Raw genomic sequence first — 14,750 nt, 5'->3', positions numbered from 1 at the left:
GGCTCATATTTTGTGGAGAGGACTGGCAAAGTACAGCTAGGACCAGTGGCACTTATGGTGCACTTGAGTAACCTTACATTACAATAAGGAACATTGTATTTCTATCTTTGTTGGCTGGCTTGCCCTGACCTCGGTATGACTGCAGCGCCTAGAACAATGACGGTTTAGTATCTTTGTTTAGAAACTCTAGCTGTGTTCGAGAGGGTCAAACCCGTAATGTATCATGGGGAAATTGTGACTGACCGATTGATCTACAAATAATGATCAGTTATTTATGATGCAGGTCAGTCATTCAGAACAAGCCCTCTGCCTATAATCTACAGTAGGCGACCTGGAACAACGGGAGAAGGCAAGCCCGCATTTCTATGGAAACTGTAACGCAGGTGGGGAGAGGGGCCGCTGATGTTTGTGTTTGACAGTTAGCTACAGGTTGCTTTACACATTTGTAAGGTAAGTTTCTCGCCTCTACAGATAAAGTAGCAAACAAACTCGAAATAACGTGTTTGGTATTTAGGAATCTAATTATCTAAATATATACAGTCGGACTTTATTGTAAGTACGGTCATAATGCAAGATACTTGCTAGGATAGGTTGACCGTTCAGCTAGCAAGCGCCAGGGACGTGTTCAGCAGGACGTAACGTTTTGGAAGGTTCATATATAAATATGTAGAACAAAAGAGTTTGGGCAGGGGTGTCAAACTTATTCCATGGAGGGTCAAGTGTCTGCAGGTTTTAGTTATTTCCTTTCAACTAAGGCCTAGACAACCAGGTGAGGGGAGCTCTTTACTAATTAACCTTAGTGACCTTAATTCATCAATTGACCTAGATATTTCGTGTGTATGTATTGATATGTAAGGTATCTGTGACGTTTTTAAATGTATGTAGTTATGTCCTTGAGCTGTTCTTATCAATTAATGTTCTGTTTTTTTGTCATGTTCTGTGAGGACCCCAGTTTCATGGGCTTTCGCAACAGCTAATGGGGATCCTAATAAAATAACAAGTGCAAGGGAGGAGCGAAAACCTGCATACACTCAGCCTACTGTGGAATGAGTTTGACACATGTTCCCTAAGGCTGTGTCACAGAGCTGGCTCCAGGCATAAGCGACAGAAATAGTTGCTTAGGGCCCCCGGCCTCTAGGGGGCCACAAACCCACCAAAAATATATTTCTTTTTCTTTTGGGGACTCAGTCGGGGTCTCAACTTACTATTGAGAGTAAGAATAGGATAATGCACCAGGTGCAATTTAGAATTTTGGTTGAACATCATTCAGCGTTTTTTCTCTTATGTCAGTCACTGACCGTCACTCAATTAGCCTTGTCAGCTAACCATTTTTAGGTTTGTAGTTAGTCTAGCCAGCTATCTAAACTTGTAGTAATCGTGGCCAAATACCGACCAGGCAAGCAGGGCACGTGCCCAGGGCCCTGACCTCCTGGGAACCCCCATTGATTTTGTTAGTCATTCTCACTCAGATATCATAATAACATGTCATAAGTCATGGCAAAATGTGTATAATTACAGGAAATTAGCTTTAAAACTGCTAAATAAATTCTCCACCCCATTGGTAAAATGGATAGAATTACAGGAAATTAGCTGTGAAACTGAATTTTTTTTCTGTCTGCCCCATGGCAAAATGAGTACAATTGCATGAAATTTTTTAATGAAATTGCTACATTTTGTTTCAGCCCAATGGCAAAATGTTTAGAATTGCACTTTTTTCTCTCTGCTGTTGAGGGGGGCCACTAAAATGTTTTGCACCAAGGTGGGAGGGCCCCCAACCAAATCTTGCTTGAGGCCCCTAAAAGGCTAGAGCCGGCCCTGCTTTGTCACACAGCCCTAGCATTATGTTTAATTTATCTTTGTCTACAACATCACTCAACTCTACTAGACATCACTGAAATGTGTCAATGTTTTCGGCATCAAATCACACTGTATGCATGCAAATCAGCGATGCAAATGTATTACCTGCCTGCAGACTGCAGGTATCATGGCAGGGACGTCACGACATGATCGGGAGATGGCGGTGAATGCCAAAAAACAGCTGTCTGTATGCACAGACCCTGTGGATCGGCTGAGGATGCAGTGTCTCGCACGAGGCTCTTCTGGCATCAAGGGTCTGAGCAGGTGAGAGAGAGACCAGTATACTCTTATGTGAAGGGCACAGGTAATGGTTCTGTATCAAGTGATGAATTGCCCAGGTCATCAACATAAAATGTTTGATACAGTAGCAGTAGTGATTGATCAAACATCGTACTATAGGCAATCCTGTCAAGAAGGCTGTGTCAAGAAGACAGCTTTAGATTGGCTTCTAAGATGCAATGATTGTTTTGACAACGTAAACTCCAAGAAATGATTTATTATTTTCTTCAACTGCCACCTATTTATATATTTTTTTGTCTTCAATGGTTTATCTGTCAGAACATTCAGGATCATGGATGATGACAACAACCGTACATTGGATGTGAAGGAGTTTATGAAGGGGCTTAATGACTACGGTGTCCTCATTGAGAAAGATGAGGCCATGACAATGTTTCAACGTTTTGACCGGGACAACAGTGGACTCATTGACTTTGATGAATTTCTCCTCACTCTCAGGGTAAATATGAGTGGTAGGGGTAAGCCTCTGAATTACATGATACATTTAATCATACTTACAGTGAGGGAAAAAGGTATTTGATCCCCTGCTGATTTTGTACGTTTGCCCACTGACAAAGAAATGAGCAGTCTATCATTTTAATGGTAGGTTTATTTGAACAGTGAGAGACAACAAAAAAATCCAGAAAAACGCAGGTCAAAAATGTTATAAAATGATTTGCATTTTAATGAGTGAAAAAAGTATTTGACCACCCGTCTGCAAAACATGACTTAGTACTTGGTGGCAAAACCCTTGTTGGCAATCAGAGGTCAGACGTTTATTGTAGTTGGCCACCAGGTTTGCACACATCTCAGGAGGGATTTTGTCCCACTCCTCTTTGCAGATCTTCTCATTAAGGTTTCGAGGCTGACGTTTGGCAACTCGAACCTTCAGCTCCCTCCACAGATTTTCTATGGGATTAAGGTCTGGAGACTGGCTAGGCCACTCCAGGACCTTAATGTGCTTCTTCTTGAGCCACTCCTTTGTTGCCTTGGCCGTGTGTTTTAGGTCATTGTCATGCTGGAATACCCATCCACGACCCATTTTCAATGCCCTGGCTGAGGGAAGGAGGTTCTCACCCAAAATTTGACGGTACATGGCCCCGTCCATCGTCCCTTTGATGCGGTGAAGTTGTCCTGTCCCCTTAGCAGAAAAACACCCCCAAAGCATAATGTTTCCACCTCCATGTTTGACGGTGGGGATGGTGTTTTTGGGGTCATAGGCAGCATTCCTCCTCCTCCAAACACGGCTAGTTGAGTTGATTCCAAAGAGTTCCATTTTGGTCTCATCTGACCACAACACATTCACCCAGTTGTCCTCTGAATCATTCAGATGTTCATTGGCAAACTTCAGACGGGCATGTATATGTGCTTTCTTGAGCAGGGGGACCTTGCGGGCGCTGCAGGATTTCAGTCCTTCATGGCGTAGTGTGTTACCAATTGTTTTCTAGGTGACTATGGTCCCAGCTGCCTTGAGATCATTGACAAGATCCTCCCGTGTAGGTCTGGGCTGATTCCTCACCGTTCTCGTGATCATTGCAACTCCATGAGGTGAGATCTTGCATGGAGCCCCAGGCTGAGGGATATTGACAGTTCTTTTGTGTTTCTTCCATTTGCGAATAATCGCAACAACTGTTGTCACCTTCTCACCAAGCTGCTTGGCGATGGTCTTGTAGCCCATTCCAGCCTTGTGTAGGTCTACAGTCTTGTCCCTGACATCCTTGGAGAGCTCCTTGGTCTTGACCATGGTGGAGAGTTTGGAATCTGATTGATTGATTGCTTCTGTGGACATGTGTCTTTTATACAGGTAACAAACTGAGATTAGGAGCACTCCCCTTAAGAGTGTGCTCCTAATCTCAGCTCGTTACCTGTATAAAAGACACCTGGGAGCCAGAAATCTTTCTGATTGTGAGGGGGTCAAATACTTATTTCCCTCATTAAAATGCAAATCAATTTATAACATTTTTGATATGCGTTTTTCTAGATTTTTTTGTTGTTATTCTGTCTCTCACTGTTCAAATAAACCTACCATTAAAATTATAGACTGATCATTTCTTTGTCAGTGGGCAAACGTACAAAATCAGCAGGGGATCAAATACTTTTTTAATCTGTGAATTCTGTCCATTATTTCTGGTTGTGCTGGTTATGATCACAGCCCCCGATGTCCAATGCCAGGAAGGAGGTGATCATGCAGGCCTTTAGGAAGCTGGATAAGACTGGTGACGGGGTAATCACTATTGAAGATCTGAGTGGGGTTTACAACGCCAAGTACCACCCCAAATATCAAAACGGGGAGTGGACAGAGGAGCAAGTATTCCGCAAATTCCTGGACAGCTTCGACTCTCCTTACGACAAGGACGGAAAGGTAATACTGGTAACATCACACCATACTGACCTGGTCACTTTCAGGCCTTGGGTTTGTAAAATATGGAAATGTTGGACAGAGGTTATAGTGGTCTTATCAGAGGAGGCTGGTGGGAGGAGCTATAGGAGCACAGGCTCATTGTAACGGATGGAATGGAATTAATGGAATGGAGTAAAATGTGGTTTTCATGTTTTTTGTTGTTGTATTTTTTAGTTTTTTTAGGGGGTGGATCAGCTTTAATATTGCGGATTGATTGGTGCTTCCATCAATGTAATTGGGGTAAATAAACACTACTGTTCCAAAGTTTGGGGTCACTTAGAAATGTCCTTGTTTTTGAAAGAAAAGCAACTTTTTTGTCCATTTAAAATAACATCAAATTGATCAGAAAATACAGTGTAGACATTGTTAATGTTGTAAAAGACTATTGTAGCTGGAAACGGTAGATATTTTTTCATGGAATATCTACATAGACGTACAGAGGCCCATTATCAGCAACCATCACTCTTGTGTTCCAATGGCACGTTGTGTTAGCTAATCCAAGTTTATCATTTTAAAAGGCTAATTGATCATTAGAAAACCCTTTTGCAATTATGATTAAAGAAGCAATCCTGATTATTCTGACAATCCTGATTAAAGAAGCAATAAAACTGGCCTTCTTTAGACTAGTTGAATAACTGGAGCATCAGCATTTGTGGGATTCGATGACAGGCTCAAACTCTTCTGAAACTTGTCAGTCTATTCTTATTCTGAGAAATGAAGGCTATTCCATGCGAGAAATTGCCAATGCTGTGTACCACTCCCATCACAGAACAGCGCGAACTGGCTCTAACCAGAATAGAAAGAGGAGTGGGATGCCCCGGTGCACAACTGAGCAAGAGGACAAGTACATTAGAGTGTCTAGTTTGAGAAACAGACGTCTCACAAGTCCTCAACTGGTAGCTTCATTAAATAGTATCCTCAAAACACCGGTCTCAACGTCAACAGTGAAGAGGCGACTCCAGGATGCTGGCCTTCTAGGCAGAGTTGCAAAGAAAAAATGAAATAACTCCACCAGTCCTATTTATGATATAATTTACAAAGATTATACTCTTTTTTTTTTTTTATGTTATTGAAAAATTACGTTTTTTTTAATCAATTAGTGTATTTGAGTTTAACCACAACATTGTTGTATTATTTGTTCTGTCTTTTAAGGTGGATTAAACTGAAATTGCAACCAACTTTCTATGGCTTGTTTAAAAAATAACAATATTTTGGAGATTTTGTTTTAAAATAACTGAAAGTAAGCGGTTGTAATCTGGATAAAGGGGAAAAGGCCATTCTTGAACATGGGGTGAGTCATTCTTACTAATTTACTAGAGAACCATTTTGGATTGAAGTATAACTTTTGTATGACTGATGCCTTTAGTGAGAGGTATAATGCTTTACTATTTCATCATTTCTGCCCTCAGAATTCATATTCATTATATAAATACGCCCTTTTAATTTTGTCTGACTTGCCATTACAAATAAAATTCAATATTTTTCCTCATATAATTTAAAAAGCAGGTCGCTAGGTGTAGGCAAAACCATACGCAAATAGGTAATATGTGATATGACTAAAGAGTTAATCAGTGTGATTTTTCCACAAATAGACAGGTATTTTCCTTTCCATGGTAGCAAGATCTTATCTATTTTTGCTAACTTTCTATAAACATTTATTGGAGTGAGATCATTTCTTTCTTTTGGGATATGTATACTGAGTATGTCCACATCACCGTCATACCATTTTATTGGTAAACTACACGGTAATCCAATACGTAATATTGTACACTTATCAGAATTTGGTTTTAATCCAGAGAGGTTAGAAAAAGTATCTAGGATCCTCTAAGAGGCTGTGGAGGGATTCTAATTGTAGATTTAAAAGAAAACATGAATCATCAGTGTACAATGACACCTTTGTTTTTAAGCCATGGATTTCTAATCCCTTAATATTATTGTTGTTAATTTTAACAGCAAACATTTTGATGGCAATAATAAATAGGTGTGCCGATAGTGGACAACCTTGTTTTACTCCTCTTGACAGATTAAAACTTTCTGAGATGTAGCCATTATTTACTATTTTACACCTAGGGTTACTATACATAACTTTAACCCATTTTATAAGAGATTCTCCGAAATTGAAATATTCCAGGCATTTATATATAAACTGCAGTTGTACTTTATCAAAAGCCTTTTCAAAGTCAGCTATGAAAACCAGGCCTGGTTTCCCAGATATTTCATAGTGTTCTATTGTTTCCAGTACTTGTCTTATATTATCTCCAATGTATCGTCCATGTAAAAAAAATGATTAGGATGAATAATATCTGACAAAACATTTTTAATTCTATGCGCTAAGCATTTAGCTATCATTTTTGCATCACAACACTGAAGTGTAAGAGGCCTCCAATTTTTTAAATGGACTGGAGCTTTATATATACCACCTGGATCCTGTTTCAGTAATACTGAAATCAGACCTTCGTTGAGTGTCCGATAATCTACCATTTATATAGGAGTGGTTAAAACATGCTAATAATGGTCCTCTGAGTATATCAAAACAAGTTTGGTATTCCTCCCCAGGTATGCCATCCAGCCCTGGAGTTTTCCCGGACTTAAAGACTTTAATTGCATCAAGAAGTTCCTCCTCTGTAATTTTGCCTTCACATGAGTCTTTCTGTACAGATGTTAATTTTATATTATTAATAGGAAAAAATCCATAGAATTAGCTTCGGTTAGTTGAGATGGAAGAGACTGAAATGAAAACATATGCTTAAAGTACTTTACTTCCTCTTTCAAAATATCATTCAGTGGATCATGAGTGACTCCATAATTTGTAACAAGTTTCAGTACATTTATTTTGGGAGCATTTTTATGTTGAAGATTGGGGAAAAATGCACCAAATTATTTTTCATATTCCATCCAGTTCGCTTTATTTTTATAATATATTACACTTGATCTTTCTTGAATAAGTTCCTCCATTTATTTTAAATTTTTCCTCTAACTTGCTTTGAGCCTCTTATGGTACAGTTTTTATTGCTATCTATCTGTACTGTTAGTCCTTCCATTTCCTGTGTTAATATGGACTCTTTTGACCTAAATTGCTTTTATTTTATAGATGAGTACTGAATTGCATGGCCTCTAAAGGCACATTTAAAAGTGTCCCATATAATAAGGGGATCTGCTGTACCTGTGTTACGTCGGAAAAGTCAGTTGTAAATTCTTCTGTCCTAGTTAAAAACAAGTTGTAATCCAGTAAACTTTGATTCAATTTCCAATATCCTCGCCATGTGGAAATTCTGTAAGAGTAATGTATATGCCAGTTATCTGATGGTCCAACCGCATTCTGTCCCCATCAACACTTTTTAAACTTTTGGTACCAGAGAGAATGACATAAGAAAGTAATCAAGATGACTAACTTGATTAAGCCTCTGCCATGTATATCTTACTTATTATTATTATTAAAAAAAAATTTTACATTAAAATTATGTTTGATGTGTTTGATAACGTTGCATTTATTCCATTCAAACCATTACAATGAACCCGTCCTCCTATAGCTCCTCCCACCAGCCTCCTCTGGGTCTTACTATCATCCACATCTACTGTAGTGTAAACCTATACTGCTAAACTTACAGCCTGTACATTATTCAGTCAGATATGAATTAGATTATCTGGACGCGTGAGACATTTCTTAGGCTCCTGACATTTACAATACTGCATATCTGTGGAACCATCTTAAACTGTGTCATATCATGTCTTATTTCTGGAACATATTAGGTCACACAAGAAGAGTATGAATTGCTATACAGGCGTGAGATCCTCCATTGATATGGATATCTACTTCATTATCACGATGAAAAGTGCCTGGAAACTTATTAACTAATGTCTTCTTGAGTCAATGTTTAGGGTAAAGACTAAAGAGCACTTAATCCTGGGATATGGACGGCAGAGGTCACATTTTATTTGGATAGTCATGATCTACAGATGGTCACATTATCAACAAACTATATGTTGATAAGCAACTGCTTGCTAAGGTTACGGTTAGACTTAGAATGAGGGTTAGGGTAAGGGTTAAGTTTAGGGTTAGGATAAGAGTTAAGGTAAGGGTTAGTTAGGGTTAGTTGATAGTTATTTGAAATGTGACAATTATTCAACATCTACTGAACATCGACAAACCATCTACTAAATATAGTGTTACCATGGAAGATGTCATGGTATATATTTTCACTTGTCTTTCTAGATGCAGTAGTTTAGTGGGGTGTAACTCTCTACTTTCAATTCTTTAGGGCTGTCCTCAAGGTGTTTACACTGCTCTTAGCCATTTTGTGTCTTTAGGCCTGTTTCTCAAAGCTGTCAAACTGTTACAGTGCAACATGTATGTTTCTTAGTAGTACAATTCTAGTAGAACTGGTAGCTTGGTGGAGCTGTTTCTCACTGTCAGCCAGCAGATGTCAAGGTTTTGTTTTGTCTCTGGTTAGATATTGCACCTTAGTCGCAAGATGAACTAAGCATTTAGATGTTAGCTGAAAATGTCTGAATCTGCACTGAAGAACAAGTATTGATGAGGGAAACAAAAGGTTGTGACACTCAACTCTCCCACAACATTGTCTGTCCCATTCACCTCTGTTTTTCAGTGTTCAGCCTTATCAGGGTTATGGTGAGTTTCTGTCTCTATCTGACACTGATGGTGTGGACTGGTTCAGTAAGCGCTGTCTGTCTGACATTACATTTACATTTACATGACATCCTTCCCTTCTGCAGGTCACCATGGAGGAGTTTCTCAACTACTACTGCGGAGTCAGCGCCTCCATCGATAGTGATGTCTATTTCATTCTCATGATGAAAAATGCATGGAAATTGTGAGTTTTAAGTTGATAACTTTATGATGATTTTTGATGGACAGTTTTTCAAGGTGCCTTAAACAAATATTTCATTATGGAAATCATGTTGACAAACGAATATTAATAATGTCCCAATGATATGCAAATGATTATGAATGACTTGTAAATATTTAGTGCTATGTAAAAAGATGTATTTTAATTATACAGTCACTCTCTCCAGAAACAACCAATATTCTGTATTGTAGAAATTGAAATGTGATGTATCTGGACATCTGTGGTCCACAGTTCCAATGTTAGATACATCTTTAGAAAGACACGGGAAATCATAAAGACTGATAAATCAAAGTACAGTCATTTCAGGAGATGATGAATGCAGAGTAAATGATACAACTGCATTTGTTTGTGGAATGAACCTGTTTAATAAAAATGTTAAACACAAAATATAACAACATGGTCATTTCTACACAGATAATGCTGTCACATTTGTCAGATTAAAATATACAAATACCGGATCGGTACAGATTTTGTACAGTAAAATAAAAACAAAGCAGTAACTTGCCGATGATGACTTTATGTTTAATGCTCTGCTAAAGTCTCACAAAGTGTTCAAGAAAATAATAAAGCATTGAAAACTATAATATATGATAGTACATAGTATAGTATAATACATCCAAGTCAGTGTAAAAGAAATAACATACCGGTAACTGTGCAGGAAATACAATCACTTATGTGCAATTTTTTTTAAACACAATGACAAACAAACACATAAGCTGTGATTAAATTATGTATAGAATGTGTAGAGGAATTGACATTCTAGGGGCTCTATTCAATCCGTATCACTGAAGCGTTACATATTGCGCAATAGAAATGAAAGGGTAATTTCCGATTGAGCCGACATATGCAACGTTTACCATGAATGCAGTCTCCGATAACGCAGGAACACTGCCTTTATATTTCATTCATGCTGTAACATTGAACTTCCGCAATACGGATTGAATAGAGCCCTAGGTTTGTTTAGCAGCTGTTGTCATGGTAAAGAGTATCTCTGTGATATGAAGCAGCAGTATGTATAACGCCAAGGTGTCAGTATACCGACGGGGTTAATATAGTATGGGATGTGCAAACACAGAAAGGATAATAAGGGAGGTGCAGCGTTGTATTTCAAGTTGTTTAAGTCCTCCCTTGTCTTGTTTCTTAGCAACAAGCAACAGATTAATAACTCAAAACCAAACAAACACAATGAGGATGATTCCTGTTCTGTCTCCTATCATTTGTAAATAACATGTGCATTGAGTTCTGCTAGTCTCTTGTGATACTGGGAGTCAGTGGATAGTCAGTTTGAGTCACGGTGAATTAAATAGACTTCAAATAAAAGCAGCCAAAGTCACTCAGAGTAAGAATGTAATAAGCAGCTATAATTCATCTTGAATAGATAATTCCGTCTGTCTGTCTCGCTCCCTCTCTGTCTGTCTGTCTCTCCATCTCTCTCTCACTGGATCTGATAGAAACTAGACATGGTGACATAAGCCTCATCCTTGCCTCCTTGCTGAGTAGCACCTAGCCCCTCAGGACCAATGTTACTATCACTGTTGTCTGTCTCCACGCTCTCAAAGTCACTCCTCAGATCCAGGATCCCCACGGTGGAGCCACTGTTCCCACTGCTCCCCGCCCCACCGTTGAGGTGCACTCCTGGGGACTCGCACCTAAGCAGTATGGTCTCCGACCCTCCACTACTGGTGGTATGGCAGGACGTCGTATCCCCATCACGCTCTTGAATGAGGCATTGATCTTTGACCTCAGCGAGTCGATGGGAGTCAGAGTCAGAGGGTAGGGAGGTAAGGTCTTGCTCCTTGTCCGGCTCCACCAGCTGGATGTTGAGGTCACTGAACACCTCGGGGTTAAAGCTCACAGGTGGGCCCTGCTGGGTCAAAGGAAAGAGACGGAATTAAACAATATCCTCATAACTTATTATGGCCATTATCGTTCACTGTCTAGTGCATATCAGAGGACTTACCTTCATTGGCTCATAGGTCTGGGCGATCTGGAGCAGTGTGTGTTTGGGATGTGGAATGCTTGGCCATATGAAGGAATGTATTCTGTGAAGACAGAGAGACATCCAGAGGATGACATGGAGGACATGCACACACACACACAAAATATGATGTGCAAAGGAAAAGGAGATCAATTTGATACTCACTGTTTCCCCCAGAAAAGACCAACTGCCAAAGTAACCAACAGCAGAGCAGCAATGGGCACAATGAGAGAATAGGAAAGCACCTGCACGTCTGTCTCTGTGGGGAAGTGGGAGAGAGATGATGCATGTGACTCACATTTCCTGTACCTTGCTCTATCACTTCCACCTAACTGCACAGTCCAGATATCATGCTATGCTTTTTAGATACAAGTCCTTTTTTACCTGTGTTGGTGCTGAAACTGATAGAGGTGCTCCACTCACTCCAGCTGCCATCAAAGTACCCCCCGCTTGGCTTGGCTCGAACCTTGACATGATACTCTGTGTTCTTATGGAGGTAGTCGTCCCCCTCGATGATCAGAGGCTGATAGGTTATGTTTTTAACCTTTGAACAGGGTACACCGTAAAAGAAGAACAAGACAATAAGACACCTTCCTAATATTTAGTTGCACCCCCTTTTGCCCTCAGAACAGCCTCAATTGAATGATATTCTCTGATGAAGGTCGAATGAACGAAAGCTTAGCCTCTATTAAAATAAATCTGTCTGGAAGTGTGCAGAGACTTTTTCCTGTTTCTCCAGTTTTTCATTTTGCCTCCTGCACCTTCACTAATCAGTTTTGAGTGTGTGGTAGATTCTGCCTATTCTGATTCAATGATATGGAAATTATGGTAATATAATTAAGCTTTTGCATCCACAAATCCAAGAAAAATTGGCTTTTGGCGATTGTACCAGAGTATTTTTGACACTCCAGATGCGAAGTTGGAACAGTTGATTGCTGGGTTTCAGGTAATCCTTCAGGTATGGATTCCCAATGTATATAAGAGCCCGGTTGGAGCTCCTCACAAATGTGGCATTCACCACCCAAGGACTCCTGGGTTTAACTGAAACATAATGATTGACAAGAAAGACAGGATAAGTGTTAAGGGCAATTGAGTGCCAACTAAAGGCTATCAATTGATAGGTGTCATGTAAAAATGCCTCATGTTACTTTCGTTCAAACCATAGGGTGAGAAGGTATGAAATTATGATAACTTACTTATTTTTTCCAAACTCATTGTTTTCCAAAATGTGCCACCTCGTTTTATTTGAACGGTGAGATTATACGATTTCAGAGTGTCCAGGTCCGTAAATGTGACATTATTCCCCTTCTCTTTCAAACAGCGTTGCTTTTTGTAATCTGTGTAGCTGTAAACATGTTAATAAAATCACATTACCAATAAATAATTTGTTAATCCATTTGAGGATTTTACACATCGGGATATCTGAATATGCAGTAAGGGTGTTCTTCCACCCATGATATTTGTCCTTTGTGTTGTATAAGCTCCTAACTAACACAACTGATGTTCAGTGGTCTTCTAGGAGGTTTATTACCAAAGACTCATGGCTTTTATGTCCTCCATTTCATCATCATCATCGGTGTCATCATCAAGGTGGCAGGTTAGGCTGTTTGCTGCCGAGACACTGAGATGAGAGGTGCAGAGTATTCTGGGTTCTGGAAGGGAAAGGAAACAAAACAAAACAATTTCAGTGGTTTGGATGGGGTCAACAGCAGCAAACCTTTTGTCAAATACATTTTGGTACAGAATGAGAATGAACAGTTAATGTTGCACCATCACTGTGTTGGACACAAATAATGCACTTAGACTTCAGGATTAAATCAGTGAATCATTTAAATAGAACTCTTAAAGAGGAATGGCAGCTCACCATTGTCAACCAATTCTTCTCCACTTTGAGAGTGCACCAGAACCGGGAGCATGAGTAAGGCAATCCATAGGCTGTATGCCATTTCTCACAAAGCAGTCACACTAATGTAAGATGTAGTGCCCCCAGATACAGAGGTGAGACTCTGGCGCACACACACACAAGGAACTCAAAATATCTCAGCTGTCTCACTCAACTGTCAGTATAAATATGACAGAGAGCAGAAAACAGAGAGAGGGAGGGAGGAAGAGAGAGAGAGGGAGGAAGAGACACACACACAGAGAGAGAGAGCGAGAGAGACAGACAGAGAGAGAGAGGGAGGAAGAGAGACACACACACAGAGAGAGACAGAGAGAGAGGAGGAAGAGAGACACACACAGAGAGAGAGAGAGAGGGAGGAAGAGAGACACACACACAGAGAGAGAGACAGAGAGAAAAAAAATTGAATGACCTATTCAAGATTAGAGCTGCTTATTGCATTCTTACTCTGAGTGACATTGGCTGAGATTTTGAGGCGATAGTACAAAATGTCACCTTTTATTTGAGGGTATTTTCACATATAATAGTATTAGTAGTTTATTAGAATCCCCATTAGTTACAGCCAAAGCTGTTTAGAAATGAAAAGCTGCTCAGGAATGAAAGCACTTTATGTATCTAGTCATAAGTATTTAGACAAAGTCTCTTATATTTTTATTAAAGTAGTCAAATGTTTAGTATTTGGTCCCATATTCATAGCACACAATGACTACATCAAGCTTGTGACTCAACAAACTTGTTGGATGTATTTGCAGTTTGTTTTGGTAGTGTTTCAGATTATGTTGTGCCCAAGAATATAATGTTTTAGAACTTCTATTATGGATGCTTACGGATAATCATGAATAACTCATGAATAATAATGAGTGAGAAAGTTACAGAGGCATAAATATCAAACCCCCCAATGAATGCTAACCTTCCCTGTTATCGGTAATGGTGAGAGCTATAGCATGTCTTGGGGGTATGATCTTTGTGCCTCTGTAACAATTATCGGGTAAATGTTTCAGCAATGGGCAGGATAACCTTAACTCTAATTTAAAGATTATTATTATCATATTATGAGCACACTATTCTCAGGGATATAATGGGCTCACCCTTTGAAGTTTTATCTGGGTTTGTGCCATGGCACCAGATCACATTCTTATGAGAGAATTTCAGAGAATTGCTTGTGGAGGTGGAGGAAGCCAACTCAAGCAGTGCTCTAAGCATTACAATATGAGCAAGGCTTGCTGTTATGGACACATTGTATACTGTATTTACACAGACAGAAGAATATATAACCTTTTTCATTCAAACACTTTTTTAATAGAGTAAGGATCTGGTCATTTGAACATTAGAATAATTTTCAGTTTTCTTTGCTGTTGTGAAACAACCTGAGACATACATGCATTTAACAAGAATATATTCTTCCTGCTATTGTACCAACAACCATGAAGAGAAAAACAAACCAGTAACCTATACAAAACACTTCCTGTC

The 14,750-nt window shown here is 39.4% G+C and overlaps 2 protein-coding genes across 3 annotated transcripts; one reads left to right on the top strand and one right to left on the bottom strand.

Moving 5' to 3' along the window:
- Positions 1-137: 137 nt before the first annotated feature.
- Positions 138-9,797, top strand: LOC106568166 (calcyphosin-like protein). Its single transcript, XM_014138254.3, has 5 exons — positions 138-450; positions 1,973-2,121; positions 2,416-2,593; positions 4,286-4,495; positions 9,269-9,797. The coding sequence occupies exons 2-5, from the start codon at positions 1,985-1,987 to the stop codon at positions 9,368-9,370; spliced, it is 627 nt and encodes a 208-aa protein (XP_013993729.1). The 5' UTR covers positions 138-450; positions 1,973-1,984; the 3' UTR covers positions 9,371-9,797.
- A 106-nt stretch (positions 9,798-9,903) lies between these two features.
- On the bottom strand, positions 9,904-13,531 carry LOC106568165 (interleukin-7 receptor subunit alpha). Of its 2 annotated transcripts, none has more exons than XM_014138252.3 (8): positions 13,245-13,531; positions 12,912-13,032; positions 12,577-12,725; positions 12,270-12,421; positions 11,765-11,924; positions 11,546-11,639; positions 11,363-11,444; positions 9,904-11,269 (listed from the first exon to the last, which is right to left on the bottom strand). In XM_014138252.3, exons 1-8 carry the CDS (start codon positions 13,324-13,326, stop codon positions 10,838-10,840), a joined length of 1,272 nt encoding a protein of 423 aa, XP_013993727.1. In that variant the 5' UTR covers positions 13,327-13,531; the 3' UTR covers positions 9,904-10,837. The 2 variants fall into 2 exon arrangements, with proteins under 2 accessions (XP_013993727.1, XP_013993728.1); XM_014138253.3 differs by having other exon boundaries at positions 9,904-11,266.
- Between the last annotated feature and the right edge of the window lie 1,219 nt (positions 13,532-14,750).

This window comes from Salmo salar, chromosome 13, assembly GCF_965601325.2.
Source record: "Salmo salar chromosome 13, fSalSal1, whole genome shotgun sequence".
Taxonomy (NCBI): domain Eukaryota; kingdom Metazoa; phylum Chordata; class Actinopteri; order Salmoniformes; family Salmonidae; genus Salmo; species Salmo salar.
The sequence above is the reverse complement of the archived record's forward strand: the minus strand, read 5'-3'. Positions and strand labels throughout refer to the sequence as shown.